The sequence below is a fragment of the Podarcis liolepis genome (genome assembly GCF_965112155.1).
Source record: "Podarcis liolepis genome assembly, chromosome: 5".
Taxonomy (NCBI): domain Eukaryota; kingdom Metazoa; phylum Chordata; class Lepidosauria; order Squamata; family Lacertidae; genus Podarcis; species Podarcis liolepis.
The window spans coordinates 30,176,387-30,193,793 of record NC_139556.1 but is presented as its reverse complement, the minus strand read 5'-3'; the positions used below and the strand labels follow the sequence as shown (position 1 = coordinate 30,193,793).

The 17,407-nt window shown below is 45.8% G+C and overlaps 1 protein-coding gene across 4 annotated transcripts; it reads right to left on the bottom strand.

The window, feature by feature from the left end:
• Window positions 1-2,098: 2,098 nt before the first annotated feature.
• ZNF365 (zinc finger protein 365) lies at window positions 2,099-16,013 on the bottom strand. 4 transcript variants are annotated; one of them, XM_083502778.1, is made up of 5 exons: window positions 15,760-16,013; window positions 12,109-12,852; window positions 6,638-6,818; window positions 4,283-4,320; window positions 2,099-4,160 (listed from the first exon to the last, which is right to left on the bottom strand). In XM_083502778.1, exons 2-5 carry the CDS (start codon window positions 12,837-12,839, stop codon window positions 3,908-3,910), a joined length of 1,203 nt encoding a protein of 400 aa, XP_083358904.1. In that variant the 5' UTR covers window positions 12,840-12,852; window positions 15,760-16,013; the 3' UTR covers window positions 2,099-3,907. The 4 variants fall into 4 exon arrangements, with proteins under 4 accessions (XP_083358904.1, XP_083358905.1, XP_083358906.1 ...); XM_083502779.1 differs by having other exon boundaries at window positions 2,099-4,157; window positions 15,760-16,011; XM_083502780.1 differs by having other exon boundaries at window positions 4,017-4,160; window positions 4,279-4,320; window positions 15,760-16,011.
• Between the last annotated feature and the right edge of the window lie 1,394 nt (window positions 16,014-17,407).

The window sequence follows — 17,407 nt, the reverse complement described above, 5'->3', positions numbered from 1 at the left end:
GCGGGTCAGTTGTAATAGGAGACGGCAATTTTTAATTAATCTGAGAATTATGGGCAAATTTATTTTTTGAGGGTATTTTGGTTCTGGTGTGTTAACTATTGCCATAGGAATTGCGAGGAGCACAAAATATGTTATGTTGGCTTTTATAAATTGTAAGCTTTCCTCATCGTTTATGATTCCTCACTTCCTTCAAGCAAGACACCTATAGTGAAGCTTTGGTAATATGCACATTTATTTACATTTAATCCACAAATGGATTAAAAGGCAGAGGCTTGTGTTTGTGGAACTGAACTTTTCCTTCCTCTCCCCTGCAGGCCTTCCTCCATGTGCACCCTCAGACTCAGCTCTGGAGGTTTGGGGACAATCTGGAGAAGACTGGGGCAGGGGCCACATGCAGAGAGAAGAGGAAATAGAAGTGCCCCTCTCCAGGAGCTGGTTTGGAAACAAGCCCAGGTTGTATCCCAGGCATAGGCAAACTCAGTCCTCCTGATGTTTTGGGACTACAACTCCCATCATTCCTAGCTAACAGGACCAGTGGTCAGGAATGATGTGAATTGTAGTCTCAAAACATCTGGAGGGCCGAATTTGCCTATGCCTATTGTATCCTCTATCAGTTGACAGCCCAATTTATTATGGATTGCCTCTTTCTGTAGTTTGCTATTTAAAAGTATAGTTTCGAACTACAGTGGTACCTCGGGTTACATACGCTTCAGGTTACATACGCTTCAGGTTACAGACTCCGCTAACCCAGAAATAGTGCTTCAGGTTAAGAACTTTGCTTCAGGATGAGAACAGAAATCATGCACCGGCGGCAGCAGGAGGCCCCATTAGCTAAAGTGGTGCTTCAGGTTAAGAACAGTTTCAGGTTAAGAACGGACCTCTGTAACGAATTAAGTACTTAACCCGAGGTACCACTGTACAAATTTAAGCACCGTATTTGGGTTTGCTATGCTATGATTTCATGTTTTGCCAACTCTTCTGGGGAGAAATCGGAACCGTTTGTGGCTGAAGAGGGTCATATACAAACTTTTTAAAATCTCCACCGGGTTTTGGTATTCCATTTAATGAGAGTTCATAGAATAGCAGCCAACAACAACTGCAGATACCGCAGGGGGGTAAATGAAACATAGGCATGGGGTGGTTAACCTGTGCTTGGACTGTACCACTCCAGACTGATTACATTCTACCCCAAACAAAAACTCCCTCCTCATAGAAATCAGGTGTCAGGAAGAAGGGATCTAGCCTTGCTTTGTCTCCAACATGCCAGTTTTCTATGTGATAAATCTTTTCTTTTCTTTTAATCTGTAGAGGACCATTCCATCACATGAGCTCCCACCTGCAGTTATAAAATGGTACAGCCTGGGCATAAGTCTACCACCTCAGGGAGAACTAGGCCACAATACCAACTGTGTAGCCAAGCCTTCCGCAAGCTGATGCTCTCCAGAAGTTTCAGACAGCAATGCCCATCCCACATGACTTTCCCAACACATCTGGAAAGTGCCACGTTCCCCAAGTTGAGGAAGGCTGCTGTCACCTTTGGATTCTGCTGTTAGCGAACTTCATTCACTGAGCCATGCACAAAGTCGTGAAGACCCTGAGGCCCCACAGCACTCAGAATGAGCAAGGAACGCCATCAAATGTTGCAAGCGAAGCATGTGGATGGTGCCATTATATGGTCAAGTCACTAGGTGGCAGTGGACTTAGTAAAGTCAGGAGTTTCCTGCTGTTGCTCTGTTCTCCTTGAAGAGAGATAACAATGCCCCCCCTCCCCGTCTAGCTTCAGGGGCTGATGTGTCTCTTAAGCCATGCATAGGCAAACTCGGCCCTCAAGATGTTGAGACTGTGACTCCCATCGTCCCTGACCACTGGTCCTGTTAGCTAGGGATGATGGGAGTTGTAGTCTCAACATCTGTCGGGCCAAGTTTGCCTATGCCTGCTCTAAGCCTTCCACTACCAGTGGTGTCCAAACTTTTTTCAAAAAGGGCCAGATGTGATGAAATAAAGGGCTGTGAGGGCCGCCCAAAGGGCCAACCACACTTGTTGAGCTTTTTTTAAGGTGTCAAGGTTTTTTTAGGATTTTACTCCAGGAAATAAACTGCCACAGGGGCCGGATTAGGCCCCCAAAACAAACTTTGGGCCAACTGCTACTCATGTCAGATTCTGCAAAACAGAATTACAGGCCATTTTTGGCTTGTGAGTCTTATGTTGCCCACACCTGTTCCAGTGGATGAATTAACTGACTATTTTGGCCAAACACAACACACCCCACTTATTTGGAAGTCCTGTGAGTGCTACCATTAAGGGAGGGCTGTTACTCTATGAAAGAAGTATGGCAGCTTATTATCACCCTTCCTTAGCCCGGCCTTCCTTAAGAAAGCTAAGAGCAGCTTACCTATGGCTCCAGCCACTGTCCAGACTGAGACCCGCTGCTTTGCCTTAACAGTGTAATGGCATTGTGCGGCCTCAGGCTTTTCTCCTGGGCAAGATGGTGGGCAACTTGACCACACACAGGGCTGCTTCAGGAAAGAGCAAGTTACGTGAAGCAAGCGTTTGAGCTTGGATCAAGTACGGCAAAACAAGCCACTCTATGTCATGCAGGGGCTCAATTGCTGTATTGTATTATTGCTCAAGAGTAAGAAAAGCCACTAGGAGCGTTATGGGCCTAGCGGTGGCCACGGTTTCCCTGGCCCCCCACTACTCCCCTGAGGCCTGGACCAGACAGACATGAGTTTGAACCCCTTACTCATGTGTAAAGCTCGTGGCATGAACTTGAGCCACTCTCCCTCAGCCCAAACCAGGAGGGCAAAACAGAACAACCCTCCCGTACGCTGTCCGGAGCTCCTTGAAGGAAAAGTGAGGTGCAGATACAATATAGGTAAATGGCTGCAGATGTGCTGACCTTCAAGGCACAAAACTAAGTCACTGTGGTGCCTTGCTGCAGCGCTTTCTGCACCTCTAAAGTAGCCATTCAGCTGCATGGAATAGGAAGTCGAGGGTGAGCCCTGAGCCTCCATCCTGCCTTAGCTACCCAGAAAAGGCAGTGCTGATAACCTCCCATTCCTCCCCCCACCCCCGCAGCTGGAGGGCATCTGCACTGTCTTCTCCCAGAAGGCAAGTGCAGGAATCAATCCCAACAGCTGCCCGTCTAGGCCACCAGCAGAACGCAGCTTACAGAGACCTCCAGATCACTCCTCCCTACTTCCTGTTCTAGGTAGTTGTAGGCAGGAGAGGGAGGTAGTCATCCAATCAGATTCCTGCCAGCTGCTTAGTCCTTGCAGAAGTGGCATGGTGAAGTTTGTGCCCTGGCGTCAAAGGAAGAACACTCGGCTCAGTGCATTTAGGGCTCCCACAAACCGTTTTCTAATTCTATTCCCGACCCTTCACTCTCACTAGATAAAGGGATTTATTAAGGTGCCAGGCAGAAGGAATTCTTCCAAACGTAAGTAAGCAAAACAGACTTAGGATGAGTGAAATGCCGGACTCAATTGAAAAGATGCTCTTGGGGAAAATAAAGTGCCACATCTACAATCAAAGTCCTGGAAATGAGGCAGTTAAATTATTCTATATATTTACGTATTTATATCATCTATTAAATATATCCTTGCCCAAATGAATAGGGAAATATATTGTGACTTAAGCGATGGGTGGGACCAACGGCGCAATCCTAGGCTTGTCTGTTCAGAAGGAAACCCCTCCAAGTTCGACAGAATTAAGCCTGCAACCCTAGGCCCACTGACCTGGGAGCAAGTCCTGTCAAACTCAGGGGACTGAATTTTGAGCAGGCAGGCGAAGGATTGTGCTATTAATCTCTATCTGTAGTAGCCCAAAGCTGCCAGATCTTGCATTATGCATTTATAAATAGATTAGGTTAGATACATACATAGATCTCTATATCGTATATGGGCTCTTAGTAGAGCTGTTTGCTTTTTTTACTGATCTTTGATTTCGCGTTAACCTTGCGGGAGGCGCCGACGGCGTCCCCTTTCTTCTGAGGTCTCCAAACGTCCCTCGCGCAGTCAACAGGTTCATAAAACAATTTAACTGGGTGGGCGCAGGATTTGTCCTCCTTGGCTTTCTTCAAGTGCATCCGTCCTTTCTGAAGAGAGTGAGGTTTCACATCAGGGGTGTTATAGTAACCGTGTTGGTTTCCTCGGCTGCTGCTGAGGCGAAGAAAAGGGGTCAGATTTAACAGAGAGAGCCCAGGAACAAGAGACGCACAATTTTAACAGCAACACATTTGTACGAAATCTTTTGTATTAAGAGTATGAAATAACATACATACAGGCATCTGGGTTTCTTGCTGGAGGATATATCTGTAAACTAAAACATACACGCTTGTTATTCAGATTGATGTGACATATGGAAATAGCTCGTTTTTATTCATTTATTTGCTGACTTACCAAAGTTACATACATAGACAAATGCAAAAAGCCAACAAGATCTTCCTAACAGCAAAGACAACCCAGGTCTCTTTGGTTCTGGGTCTGGCAGTCCCCCAACCTGTTGCACATCATCATATAGAGGCCTATAATCAGGAATGTGTGCAGCTTTGTGTTAAAATAATAATAATAAGTTTATATTCTGCTATTCAGATTTTGCGCTGACTGGCTGAACTCTGCAGCTTTTGTCTTGCAACCTGAATCTTTACTTAAAGTTCAATGGGGCTTGCTTCCAGGAATGAAAGCACTGCATTTCATCCCAAACTATGAGCAAACTATGAGTTATTTTGCACCTGTGATGTTTCCTATTTTGCATAATCTATCCAGGTCTTCCTATTCATGTGGCAGAATCAAAAAGTTATATGGGGCCTGAAGCTGAAAACTCTTGATTTCTGGAACCCTCTCTCAGCTACTTCTGGGCAGGCATAACCCATGTTTGTCCAAACTTATATTTGAAACCATAAGAACTAGAAACTCTTTTAAAAAAAATAAAAATAAAAACTGGAGTTTTCACAATGGTGGGGACTGACTATTTTCTGTCCTTCCAAGAAATTCTCCCTCTCTTTCTCTCTCCCTCTCTGTCACACACACACAAACACAAACACACACAACCTGCCTGTACTCAAAGCTTATATGTTGCAAAGGGGGGGGGGGGGGGAGGGAATGGCCAGAAGGAAGCTACAAACAGTTTTAACCCATAGTCTCTGTTCAGTCCAGCCCTTTGCCTGCCACAAGGTCATGAATTTTAATTTTCTGGCATACCTTTTAGATGTGTTGTACAACTAGTCCAATAAAAGATATCACTTTTCTTATTTCAATAACAGCTTTCAGGGCATTTACCTCTGACAAGCTTTTCATTTGCTATTTTGCGTCTCCTGAACAAATTAGCAGTCACAGCTCATTTGCAGCCGTGTGACTATACCAGCAGAATGCATGTGCACCCTCAATTATCACGTTTCCTTGTTTATGCTTGTTTACTGCTACCTTTTTTTAATAAAAAAGGGTGTGTGTGTCTGATGCTCAAGAAGAAATTCAAGCTGTGAACTGACATTTTTTCAGAGACTCAATGGAGGTATGATAAGAGTTATCATTGCCTGCAGGTACACATGCAGTCCCACAGTTGTCTCTGATTAAACAGACTTTTCTCATATTTGAAGCATTACCTTTTTTTAACCAGAAACCACGATGGGAGCTTAGATGGCTTTCTAAGACGGCTGGACAAATTCATGGAGGATAAAGCTATCAACGTCTGCAAGTCATGATGGCTATATGCCACCTTCAGTTTTACAGCACATGCCCTTGAATACCAGTTGCTACAGATAATGAACTGGGAAGGGCTACTGCCCTCATGCCCTGTTTGTGGGCTTCCCAGGGGCATCTGGTTGGCCACTGTGGGCAGGGGCAGACCAAGGCATTTTGCCGCCTGAGGTGAAAGACAAGATGGTGCCTCCCTGCATTCCATGTACCAAAGCTGATTCGCCTGGTAGTCTAATCTTACTTCATCACCCGGACAGCATCCTCCACTGCACCTGAATACACCTGACTTAGCTTAAGGTTTCAGGGCACACCAACACCTCATTGCTGCTGTCAATCCCTCAACACCTGCCGTCTGACGCACCACTTTTCCTAATGGCAGGGCCGGCCCTGAATGTGGAAAACATGACTCTAAGCTACTTAGGCATTTGGTCTGATCCAGCAGGATGCTTCTTATGAGATGGGGGGGGGGAGGGGATGAACGTATACACATAGGCAACAATAGCTCTATTTTGAATTGCAACCCAAGGATGAAAGATGTACTTTCAAAGGCTAAGGAGTAAACCCTACACAGATCTGCAGTGGAGTCCCTAAGATGGCGCCTTGTATGCCTCTTTCCAGCAACTCTTGCAGCCAAACTGGTGCCCAAAGTATAGCTTCGTTTTCCTTTGGACCACATCAGCAAAGCTGAGAGGGGGGTCTTGTCAACTGGGCAGGGGTCTGACCCCCAGAAGCACACTCCATTGTCTCTCGAGACAGATGCCAAACTGAACAAACAATAGAGCAGGAATTGCCACTGCAACCCCTGCTCCACTAGAAATAGCGCTTGGATCAGCCTCCCCACCCCACCCCGGTGCACCCTAGATGCTGTGGACTATAATTCCCATCAGTTCCACTTCCTGTTCAGGTCTAATGAAAGAACACCCCCCTCATTTTTTGCCTACCACATATTCATGGACATCGCTGTAGCTGCCCACGATCTGCTGATTCTGGTAGTACTCCAGTTGCTTTTCTGCCAGATCCACCCGCTGCAGGAGATTCTCAATGAAACGCTGGAGCCTGGCTTTGCCGCGAAGCTCCTTCTCAGCAGCTTCCTCCAGGAAGTGATTAAACGTAACGACTTCTCTGAAACGACAAAAGTGCAGCTCTGCTGGAATTTGGAAGAACACTGGTGTTCCCTCCTTTTTGCTAGAGAGCAGAAGGAAAGAACGGACGGGTGCTACTTTTTAATTTAGGGACACTCTTGCCTGTGCTGTGAATATACCGTATTTTTTGCACCATAACACTCACTTTTTTCCTCCTAGAAAGTAAGGGGAAATGTCTGTGTGTGTTATGGAGGGAATGCCTACGGGTGGCATGCCTACGGATTTTCCTCCTCTAAAAACTACGTGCGTGTTATGGTCGGGTGCGTGTTATAGAGCGAAAAATACGGTATTCAGTCCCAGGTGCACTGCTGACCTTCTCAGAACCACCTGCACACAGCCAAATAAATGGACATCACTGGTGCTGGGGAGCATCCTTTAGAGAGGACAGCCTTCTGTTTGAAGGGCTGTCTGGTTTAAAGATAAAGGCCTTGAAGTTGTCATCAACAGTAAGCAACTAGGCCACAGACCGAGCAACACACAAGCTCATCTGGTCTCAGTCTTCTGCAGTATGGTGAAACTTACCATGTTTTTATTTCAGTTAAAGTCATTGTTTCTAAATACGCATCCATACAGATATAGTGACATATGCAAATAATATGCAAATATCTCTTCTTTTGAGTGTGAGAGGCATTTCCTTTGGCGGGGGGCAATGAATAAGTGATCACCTTAATGCTTCTAGAAATAACAATAAATTGAAGGGCCTTTTCAGACAATAAGAAGCTTATTTATTTTGTGCCACAATAATTTGCCCCGTTTGAAAATGGGAAATACAACCTCTGGCACCTGAGAGGGATCTTAAGCCTGCAATTAGAGTTTTCCCATTCCAGAGGAGTTTCTCTTTGCTTTTCCTGCTGAATTTTGTGGAATCTGAATGCTTAAATGTGCACGGAAAGCCTCCTTAATGGGACCCAGGCATTCCTCTAGAATGGGGCCTTTCTTGAAGTGAGAGATGGTTTCAAAGAATTTTATGATGACATTATGCAGCTGTTTAGAGTGTGAGCATCATTAGCAAAAGCTGAACCAAGTAAGAGGTGCAACAATGAGAACCCAATTAATCAACAAAATCCATTCCAAGTGTTCAGCAATATCTTGATTCCTCTTCTAGAGAATTAGCAGGAGGTTCAGCAACAAAATCCAGCTGAAGTTAATAAGCATTCCCACTAGAATGCAAAACTGAACAAAAAACCCATTATGTATTGAAGAACCAAGAATTTACTCAAGCCACATTTGCACTATACATTTAAAGCACTGTGATACCACTTGAAACACTCATGGATCATTCCCCCAAAGAATTCTGGGAGCTGTAGGCTGTTATAGATACTGAGAGCTGTTAGGAGACTCCTATTCAGCCCCTAGAGTTGTAATTCTCATGAGTGGTTTAACAATCGATCCCTCTTCCTAGGGAACTCTGGGAACTGTAGTTCTGGGAAGGGAACAGGGGTTCCTAACAACTCTCAGCACCTTTAACATACTATAGTTCCCAAAATTCTTTGTGGGGAAGGCTGCTTAAAGTGGTATCACAGTGCTTTAAATGTGTTGTGGGAATGCGGCCTCAGTATGGTAGAAGAGATGTCTCTGAAAGACTGTTTTCCTTTTAAAAAGGGGGCTGGTGATTGATTGATTGATTGATTGATTGATTGATGTGTTTGTGTGTGTGTGTGTGTGTGTGTGTGTGTGTTAATACTGATCTTTGCAGTGATACATGGAAGAAAAAGTGAATTGTTTTGTAGCAATCCCAGAATGCACGCACAGACACTCAAGAGACCAATTTGCTTGGAGCAGAATTGACTTCTCTGTACCCTCATTGGGCAAATATGCCAGTAAACATGCCAGTTGTACAGAGACAGCCAAGCCATGCATATACAACTGAATGTGCAACTCTTTTTTTCTGCCTTTCTCCCTCCTGTCCTGTGTTGAACCGTAATCTCTCCAAAGGTTGGGAATGTAATTTGCTGACTGTAAGCTGCTTTGAGAGTGGCTGAGCGAGTGGCAGGGAAATGGCATGTAAATACAATAACAGTGATCATTATTACTATTTATCTGTCCAAAGGCCCACACATGTTGCTGCCACAATATAAAGGGCTTCGCTAGCATTCCCATTTGTTACCGTTCTTTCTTCTTATCTCAGCTGCACTCTATCTATCTTAGGCTGTTGGTTTCAACTCCCTCTTGCTCTTTTCAAGGCCTGTGACAAAAGATGAATGTGGCTCCAGCCTTATGCAATGCATTCTGGGATGTCGTATCCACACAACAAGCTGTTAGGAGTGGAGCTGCATGGGTTTTGGATTCTCCATGGGTTTCCTCACAGAGGGCAGTCCCAAAACACCAGCGCAGTGCAAGCACAAGGCAAGCAACCAAAGTCCAAAAGGGAATAAACAACCTTCATAGTACAGTTTGCTCAGCTTCATGAGTTTGCAGCATTCCCTGAGAAGAGAAACATATTGACTTCGTCTTCTCTTGTCCCCTGCAGGACTTTGTATGAAAAACAAGGCCATTCTTTAACACGTTAAGTGTGGGGAACCTCTGGCCCTCCTGATGTTCTTGGACTACAATTTCCATCATCCCTGACAGTTGGCCATGCTGACTAGGCCTGATGGGAATTGGAGTCCAGCAACATCTGAAGGCCCACATCTTCAGTTGAGGCAAACTGGGAAGAGGATGGAGAACTCCAATATAAGATTAAAAAATCAGGTTGGCTCTAGGTGTGCGTGGAAACTCATTCTGGTTGGTTGGTTGCTAGCTGTTTCTAAGAATTTTTCATGATGCTATATAAGATATCTTATGTCGTACCCTGTGCTGGTATTGGTACTAATGGAGGGCAAGCTAGGAATTTTTAAAATGAATAAAGAACACCCCCTTAAAAAAAAAGGAAACCAATACAGATTTTTGAGCTTTAATTGGCATAATAAGTATTAGAAATGTGAATCCTTTTACCTTCCCAGCAAAAAGCTCCCTAACCTATTTTTCTGCAATTTGTCAGGCTTATCTACTCTGAAGAGACACTGGTGGATTCCATCCACTTTGGCCAAAAGAGGGGGAATTTATGGACATTTTTAGATTCCCCCATTATAGTGAATGGGGCACATACAGCTTCGTTTTACAGAATGGCTCAGAGCATGAAGAATAAATCAAAGCACAGAGAGCACAGTGTGACTTGGAAGTATATTGGGATTTTTAAAATAGCACAGGTATCTTGGAGACCGTGAACGTCCCTAGTATTGCATATAGAACTGCAGCCTAACTTACTAGTTGGCACATTTAGGATCGCTGCCTTAAATGTCTGAGCTATAGGGCTAGCAAATTTTAACAACAGCAGCACCGTACATTTAATTTGAAAATATTCAGGTATTTTGAATTGCTTGAAGGGTGTCTAAGAGTGCTAACCGAGACCGCAGTCTTTCAACCATTTGCTCCATATTCCTTCTACTGGTGTTGATGAGGAACATCAGAGAGTGGGCAATCTGAAGACCGCAGTCTTAAGTAGTTCACATATAAATAATGTATTGGCAATTACTACATTTTTAATGAATGCAACATGAAAGTATTTTTAGAAGAGCTGGAACTGCCAAAATATCTTCGGTATCTGCTATGAAAGCCAGCAGGAAACCAGATTATGACTCCTTCCAAGAGACGATCCCATCTAATGCTGTTTGCACCACTTACTTTCCAATGAACTGAGGGTGGGAAGGGGGTACTTGAAAACAAAACATTTATGTCTTTACCTCCAGTTCTGAAGCTAAAGCACGTACCCTTATTTATAGAGTAGCACCTTCCTGTATAAGTAATCTTACCGGATGCCATGAGAGCATAAATGTCTTTACCCTTATTGCACAGCTTGTTTAAAAGATCCATCTAATAAATTTGGATTGCTTGAATGATGCATGAATTAGTATACCCTGATGCGTGCCTTCTTCACATCTCAAATCAATGGGTCTATGCTTCAAGGCAGAAATCGTATGCTTTCTAAAGAAGCTAGGTGCCCACTGGGTTGTGGAGAAAAGAAGACACAGGTGTGAAAGAGATGGGGAGCAGATATATAGTGAAACATTGGTGGGAAACCTGTGGCCCTCCTGAAGTTTTTGGACTTCAGTTCCCATCAGCCCCAGCCCGAATGGCCAATGGTCGGGTATAACGAAGAGTTGGAAATGCCAGCAATTTCAGGAGAGCTACAGGTTCCCTATCCATGACGGAAAGAATACATGGATTAGCCGATAGATATGTAAACAGCCAAATTCTGTGCATAAAGAAGTCCAGGTGTGATCTGCACTCCTAAGGGCTCTCATGCATATGTGAAGCACAACCTACACAGGAAGGTTCTTGCTCTCTTCTGTGTCACAAAAGATTATGTGTGTAGAATTTCTTGGTCGTTGGTAAGAAGGCAGGGAAGTGGGAGCTGTCTGAGGGCAGATGGAGGTCCATGGGCCAATGCCTCACTCACCCTAATGGAACAGACACCAGTGAATACTGGCCTTCCTCTACCATACCTTGCCTTGCCTGTCTTCCTACAACAACCTCACCCCAAACTCCTGTGACAGAAAGGAAAGACACGCATTATGCTGCTTCAGAGGTCAGGGGCCACACTGCGGTGCCCAGAGCAAAAGTGGGCAAAGCAATAAATGCATATTCTACCACTGTACAATAGGTGACCATACCTTCCAACATTCCTCCAATGAAAATAGGGATGTCCTATTTAATAATAATAATAATAGGACAACCCTATTATTATTAATCTTTTACTATTTATACCCCACCCATCTGACGGGATTGCCCCAGACACCCTGGGCGGCTTCCAACATATATAAAAATATAATAAAACATGAAGCATTAAAAAACTTCCCTATACAGGGCTGCCTTCAGATGGCTCAGTGGTCCGATAACTCCATACCCTCCAACATTTCTCCAATGAAACTAGGGAAATCCTAAGGAAAAGCAGGGCATTCTGGGATCAAATTAGAAACCGGGGTGGCTTCTGTAAATCCGGGGCTGTTCCTGTAAAATAGGGGCACTTGGAGGGTCTGGGTTACTTTCCACACACATTCACACAGCCCTCCCTATCCTCAATCGAGACACACAAGAAGCATTGTTCAAGGACCCAATCTAACCAAACGAAAACATTGGGGGAGTTTGCAAACCATGGCCAGTGAAGGGTGTGGCTCAGGAGGGTGTGTGGCTTGAGGAGGATTCTGAGGGCCAGCTAGTAAGGCCACATTTGACCTCCTAGGCCTGCGGTTCCCCCTCCCCGTCGTCCTTCTCCCCATCCTCCCACTTACTCTTCCTTCCTGTGGAGCTCCTCCTCTGACTCCGTCAGCCGCTGCTTCAGCACCGCGATCATCTCCACCGCCACGTCCACTTGCCTGTTGAGGGCCCTCTCCCGCCTCTGGACTTCCTGCTTCTTCTGAGAAAGCTGCACAAAAGCTGCCCGAACCTCCAAGAGCTCGGCCGTCTTTTGAGATAGCTCTTTGGTAAGCTTGTCGATCCTCTTCTCGATCGTTTTGTCCACCGCCTCCACCATCCGGTTGAACTTCTCTCTCACATGGGCCTCGAACGAGGCTTTCGAGTCACTTGTCGCCAACCCTGGCTTAGAAATCGGCTCGTCGACGGATTCCCCTGACGTGTAATTTGACCCCAGAGACGCAGGCCTTTCCGCTTCCGCCTCCAGCGGCTTCCTGTTCCTGGTGTTCTCCCGGGCCGTGTCGCAGAAGTTGAGATAGGACGTCTTTGGTTTCATGACACCGGTGCCATCGCCAAGCATCCCTGGCGTCAGGGGCTCGGAAGAAGAGATCAGGTCTGCGTCTCTGAGGGAAGAAAAGAGGTTGCATTTTGTCAGAAGGCTCCGATCTTCGTAACTGTGGCTGTATTCCAGATGGGCTCTCAAGGATGACAGGGTCCTGAATCTGGTGCGGTCCCCGCATCGTGGGCAACGGAACGGCATGCAGACGCTGACATTTTCAAACGACTCCTGCCAGGGGTATCTGCTTTCTTCAAAAGTGTTCTGTTGCATTACTTTCCAGATCCTAAAAGAAAGAGAATCAGAGAATCGTAGAATCTGGAAGGGGCCCTGAGCATCATCTAGTCCATCCCTCTGCATCGTACCAGGTTTCTTAGTCTCAAGTCCCATCGTTCTGCCCAGACACTGAGGTCCAGCTCTGAGGGCCTTCTGGAGGTTCCCTCGCTGCGAGAAGTGAGGTTACAGAGAACCAGGCCGAGGGCCTTCTTGGTAGTGGCGCCCACCCTGTGGAACGCCCTCCCATCAGATGTCAAGGAAATAAACAACTATCTGACTTTTAGAAGACCTCTGAAGGCAGCCCTGTTTAGGGAAGTTTTTAATGCCTGATGCTTTACTGTGTTTTTAATATTCTGTTGGGAGTCACCCAGAGTGGCTGGAGAAACCCAGCCAGATGGGCGGGGTATAAATATAGGTCTGCATCCCAATATAGCTGAAAGTTAAAAGGGTTTGGAACTCTGCATGGAACAATTCTGAATTCTGCATCTGGAAAACTCCCATTTCGGGGGAGGAAACTGAAGAAGCTGCCTTCTACCATTCCAGCTCAGTATAGACTACACCAACCAGCAGCAGTTTAGGGCAGACCTCTTTCCCAGCCCTCCATTCAAACAGGGATTGAGCATGCCTCCTTCTGCATGCAAAGCACATGCTCTGCAACTGAGCTTGAGGGAATCAGTTATGCAGATCCATGATATTTGCATACATTTATTTTCTCTCCCTAGCTGAAGTCAGCACTAGCTGAAGATTTGAGCTTATTTTCAGGATTTGGGGGCTAGAATGAGGCTTGAGAAAGAGAAGGGAGTGCATGGAGAGACAATGGTAGTGGTGGAATCAGCACAGCACAGTGGGAGCACATCTGCTGGGCATGCAGAAGGTCCCAGGCTCAACTGCTGGTTACAAGCATCTCAGGAAGTAGCACTGGAGCAACACCTAAGAGGCATCTGCTCCTCAAAGTAGAGAAGATTGAACCAGATGGACTCAGGCCCAGTCCAATGTACACTTACTTACAGTAAGCTTCATCATGCTCATTGGGACTTACTTCTGAGTAAACGTGCATAGGTTCGAGCTGCAATTGCATAACTCAGTGTAAGGCGCTTTTCAAGATCTCTAATGGACTGGAAGGAGAGTTGCATGTTCTCTCAAGAGAGAGTAGGTTCTTTATAGAGATAAGCACCCTGAAGGAGCTCAAGAAATGTTAGGGAGGAAAGGACACTTCTGAGACTCCTGGAAATTCCTTGCAGCACCTTCCTGCATTTTGGAGCCTTTCTCCATTAAAAGACATGGTACCCTTAATTTTTTTTTAAGGGAAATAGCAGCCCAGGGTAAGGTCTCCCAAAAGACTAGCAGGAAATGAGTGCAATAAGGATGACAACCTTTCAAGATCCTGAATAATATGTTACCACATTTCAGGATGGTTTTATGGGGTTTTGTTTTTATTATGGGACCTGAATGATTTGGGTTTTTTTTAGTGTCAGCCACCCTGAGCCTTGGATGAACATAACTGAAGCAATTTCATGCTAGGCAACTTGGTCACATGGCAGTGTGCATTCATAGACCTTCAGCTGTCAGTGCGTTTCCGGGATGTGGGCATGACTCACTTAAAGTTAAGCACTTTTCAAGCCTCATTGATTTTGGTGGGAGAGTTAAGCATCTGCTTAATGCTTCCACTTTGCTGTGCTCTTTACTGGTGTACTGTGCTGATTTGTCATAGGTGAGGAGGAAGGGCCTTAGCTCAGTGGGACAGAACAACTGTCTTGGATTCAGAAGGTCGCAGGTTCGATCCCTGGTGTCTCCTCTATGAAACCATGAAGAACTGCTCCCAGTCAAAGTAGACAACAGCAAGCTAGATGGACTGATTGTCTGGTTCAATATAAGGCAGATTCGGATATCCTGACATACCCATAGAAATAAATGGGACTGAAAGGTGCTTAACTTTGGATGGTGCCATTTACTTACTTGTGCATTTCTGCAAACACAAACCAAGCCTTGTGTGAGACATGCAAATCAAGCTCGGTGTCAAAATAGGTTTGGGAAATTAAACTGGTCGCCTTCAGATTTCAGCCCAGCAGCACAAAGTCATCGAATATCTGATTTGCAAGTCATTTTGAGGCCTCCTCTACATCAAAACCACAAACCCTGCTCATGAAATACTCATAATTATCGAGTACCTAGAAAACTAGGGCCTGCGAGGGATGCTGGAGAATTTTGGAAAAAGATAAAATCCTAGATTTACAAATCTTCCACGCAAGCTTGCTTTCTATTGGATGTGTCCTTTCGTAAGCATTGTGATATTGATATATCTGGGTCAAACGGCGAGGCTTTTTATATTAGTCAAGTTGGGCAACAGACAGCGAAATATTCCATTCCACCTCCTCCTTATCTTTGGCAAATCAACACCGCACACCACAGCACAGAGCACACAGCAAGGTGAAAGGAAGCTGAGCTCCGGCAATCTGCAGATAGGGGGATGGAGAGAGAGAGAGAGAGATGTGGGAAGTCTGGATGTGCGCGCGTGTGCTTTACAGTGAAGATCAAAAGGGATGCTGGCATTGGGAACAGGGGAGAGAGGACGGCAGAGATGCAGCCTGATACAGAGGAGCGGGTGGGAAGAAGGGGACCCGCATCTGTGGAGGACGGAGAAGCGCTGGCCACTATGCAGAAAGATGTCTGCAGCGAAGCGGGTTTGCTGAAAGCCACAGCCAGCGGTTCCTGCACGATTTAGGGGGTTTGCAGCCTGGCAGGGCGCCTGGCCGGGGATGCCTGCCTGCCTGCCTCTCTCTGGCCCAGGTCTCCAATGCATCTTGAGCCACCTGCATCGGGATCCTTCCCGGCCCCCTTGCGCCCTCCTTCCCTCCCCCCCCCGTGCGCCCCCGGCTCTCCCCGGGCTCCAGGCTGTGGCGCAGAGCGCAGCGCTTACCTGACTTGTTGCTGTGGCGGCGGCGGCGGCGGCGGCGGCGGCTGCCAGCGGTGCTGATGCTGCGGGGAAAAGCCGTTTTCAGCAAAGCCGTAAATCACGCCGAAGCCGGCGCGGTCACACCCCTCGCCCACTCATTCACACCCACCGAGGAGGAGGATGGCGAGGAGAGAGGCCTGCCTGGGTAGAGGCTGGAGAGCAGCGCAGAGATCCACGGGGAGAGAGGAAGGGAGGGATCCTGAAATATCCCACTGGAGGAGGAAGGGAGAGGAAAGCAAATGGGGGGGGGGGGAGAGACGCCGATGAGAGCAGATCGTCTGCCTTGCTTATTTTCCCCTCCAAAGGCGGAGTAAAAGGGACTAGGATCACAGGAGAAGCTTATGCATGTCACTTATAAGTCCTGCTGTGCTCAGAGGGGCTTAGTGCTCAGTAATGAGTTTAGGATTATTTTTATTTTATTTTTTTGTTTTATCCTACTAAATTTCTATGCCACCCACCATCCGAGGACCGCAAGGCTGTTTAAAATGTAAAAACCTAACATTACATAACATAGCACCAAATGGAAAACAAGCCCCCCTCTGTACGTGCACACGCACACATTAATTAGCAGCCTAAATGACTTAATGCACTCTGCTCATGCTCAGTGGCCCTTTCATCTCTTCTTACTTTGTAATTCCCAAGGTTTGAGCCTTGGCACTGAAACCCAAAACCCAGGGATGAGCCCTCTTCCAAATTAAGACCTGGGGCTGGAATATTTCTATCTCTTCTCCCAGTGCAGTTCACTCAGTGGCTGCTCGGGTACACGCTCAGGGTTATCATGCGGATAGGAATTTTAATACACTTTGTACACTTAAGTGTTAAAACAGTAATTCTTGACAGTCTTATGGCTGCTGTGATGAAATTCTGAAATGTGAGCAAGAGAAAGGGTCTATAAAACTTTGGGCACTGAAAATGCCACAGAATATATTTAACATGATCATACGACTCAGCTATTCTCTGTGTCAGCCTATGGAACAATAACCTTTCTGCTGTGGCACCACCTGGCGTAAGAATTTGCCTCACTGCAAAGTCTACCAGCGCATGAATCTTTCCACTAGATTATGATATTTTTAAAAATAATAATAATACAAAGTATTTTTAGTTCTTGAAAGCTCATTTGCTGCTTTTAATGCAGGTCCATTATTTATATTGTTGCTTTATAGCTGCTCATCTTTTTGTTTTTTTAAGAGAAAATTTTTATTGTTCTAAACATTTTCGATCATCGCTTTCTTGAACTTTCTAGGATGTCACCTCAATCTTTTAATGGAAAAGCATTCTGTAAATAAAATAACTCTTGCCAATAAAGCAGAGTGGATGCTGTTGTGGAAATTAACAGCAGTCAGGATTCAGACAAGGAGGAGAGGAAAGCTGGTCCCAGACCCGAGTGGCTGCTGTCACCTGCCGAGGTGTGGGACCCAAAACAGCTGGGAGCTTTTAGAGCAGTCTTCCTCAACCTGGTGCCCTCCTCCAGATGTTTTGCTGGTGGGAGATGTAGTCTAAAATATCTAGAAGGCTCCAGGTTGGGGAAGCCTGATTTAGAGCCCAAGATCCTTGGACTCAGGGGTAGTTCTACCTGAGCAAAATATCCTCAAGGAAATTTCTTTTAAAGCGG

Excerpts from the sequence above, each read along its gene's own strand:
- ZNF365 (XM_083502778.1), bottom strand. The coding sequence starts at position 12,839 with ATGCAACAGAACACTTTTGAAGAAAGCAGATACCCCTGGCAGGAGTCG. Across the intron at positions 6,819-12,108 it reads GAGCTCCACAGGAAGGAAGA|AGAAGTCGTTACGTTTAATC; the intron begins GTAAGTGGGAGG and ends TTGTCGTTTCAG. Across the intron at positions 4,161-4,282 it reads AGCAAGAAACCCAGATGCCT|CAGCAGCCGAGGAAACCAAC; the intron begins GTATGTATGTTA and ends TCTTCGCCTCAG.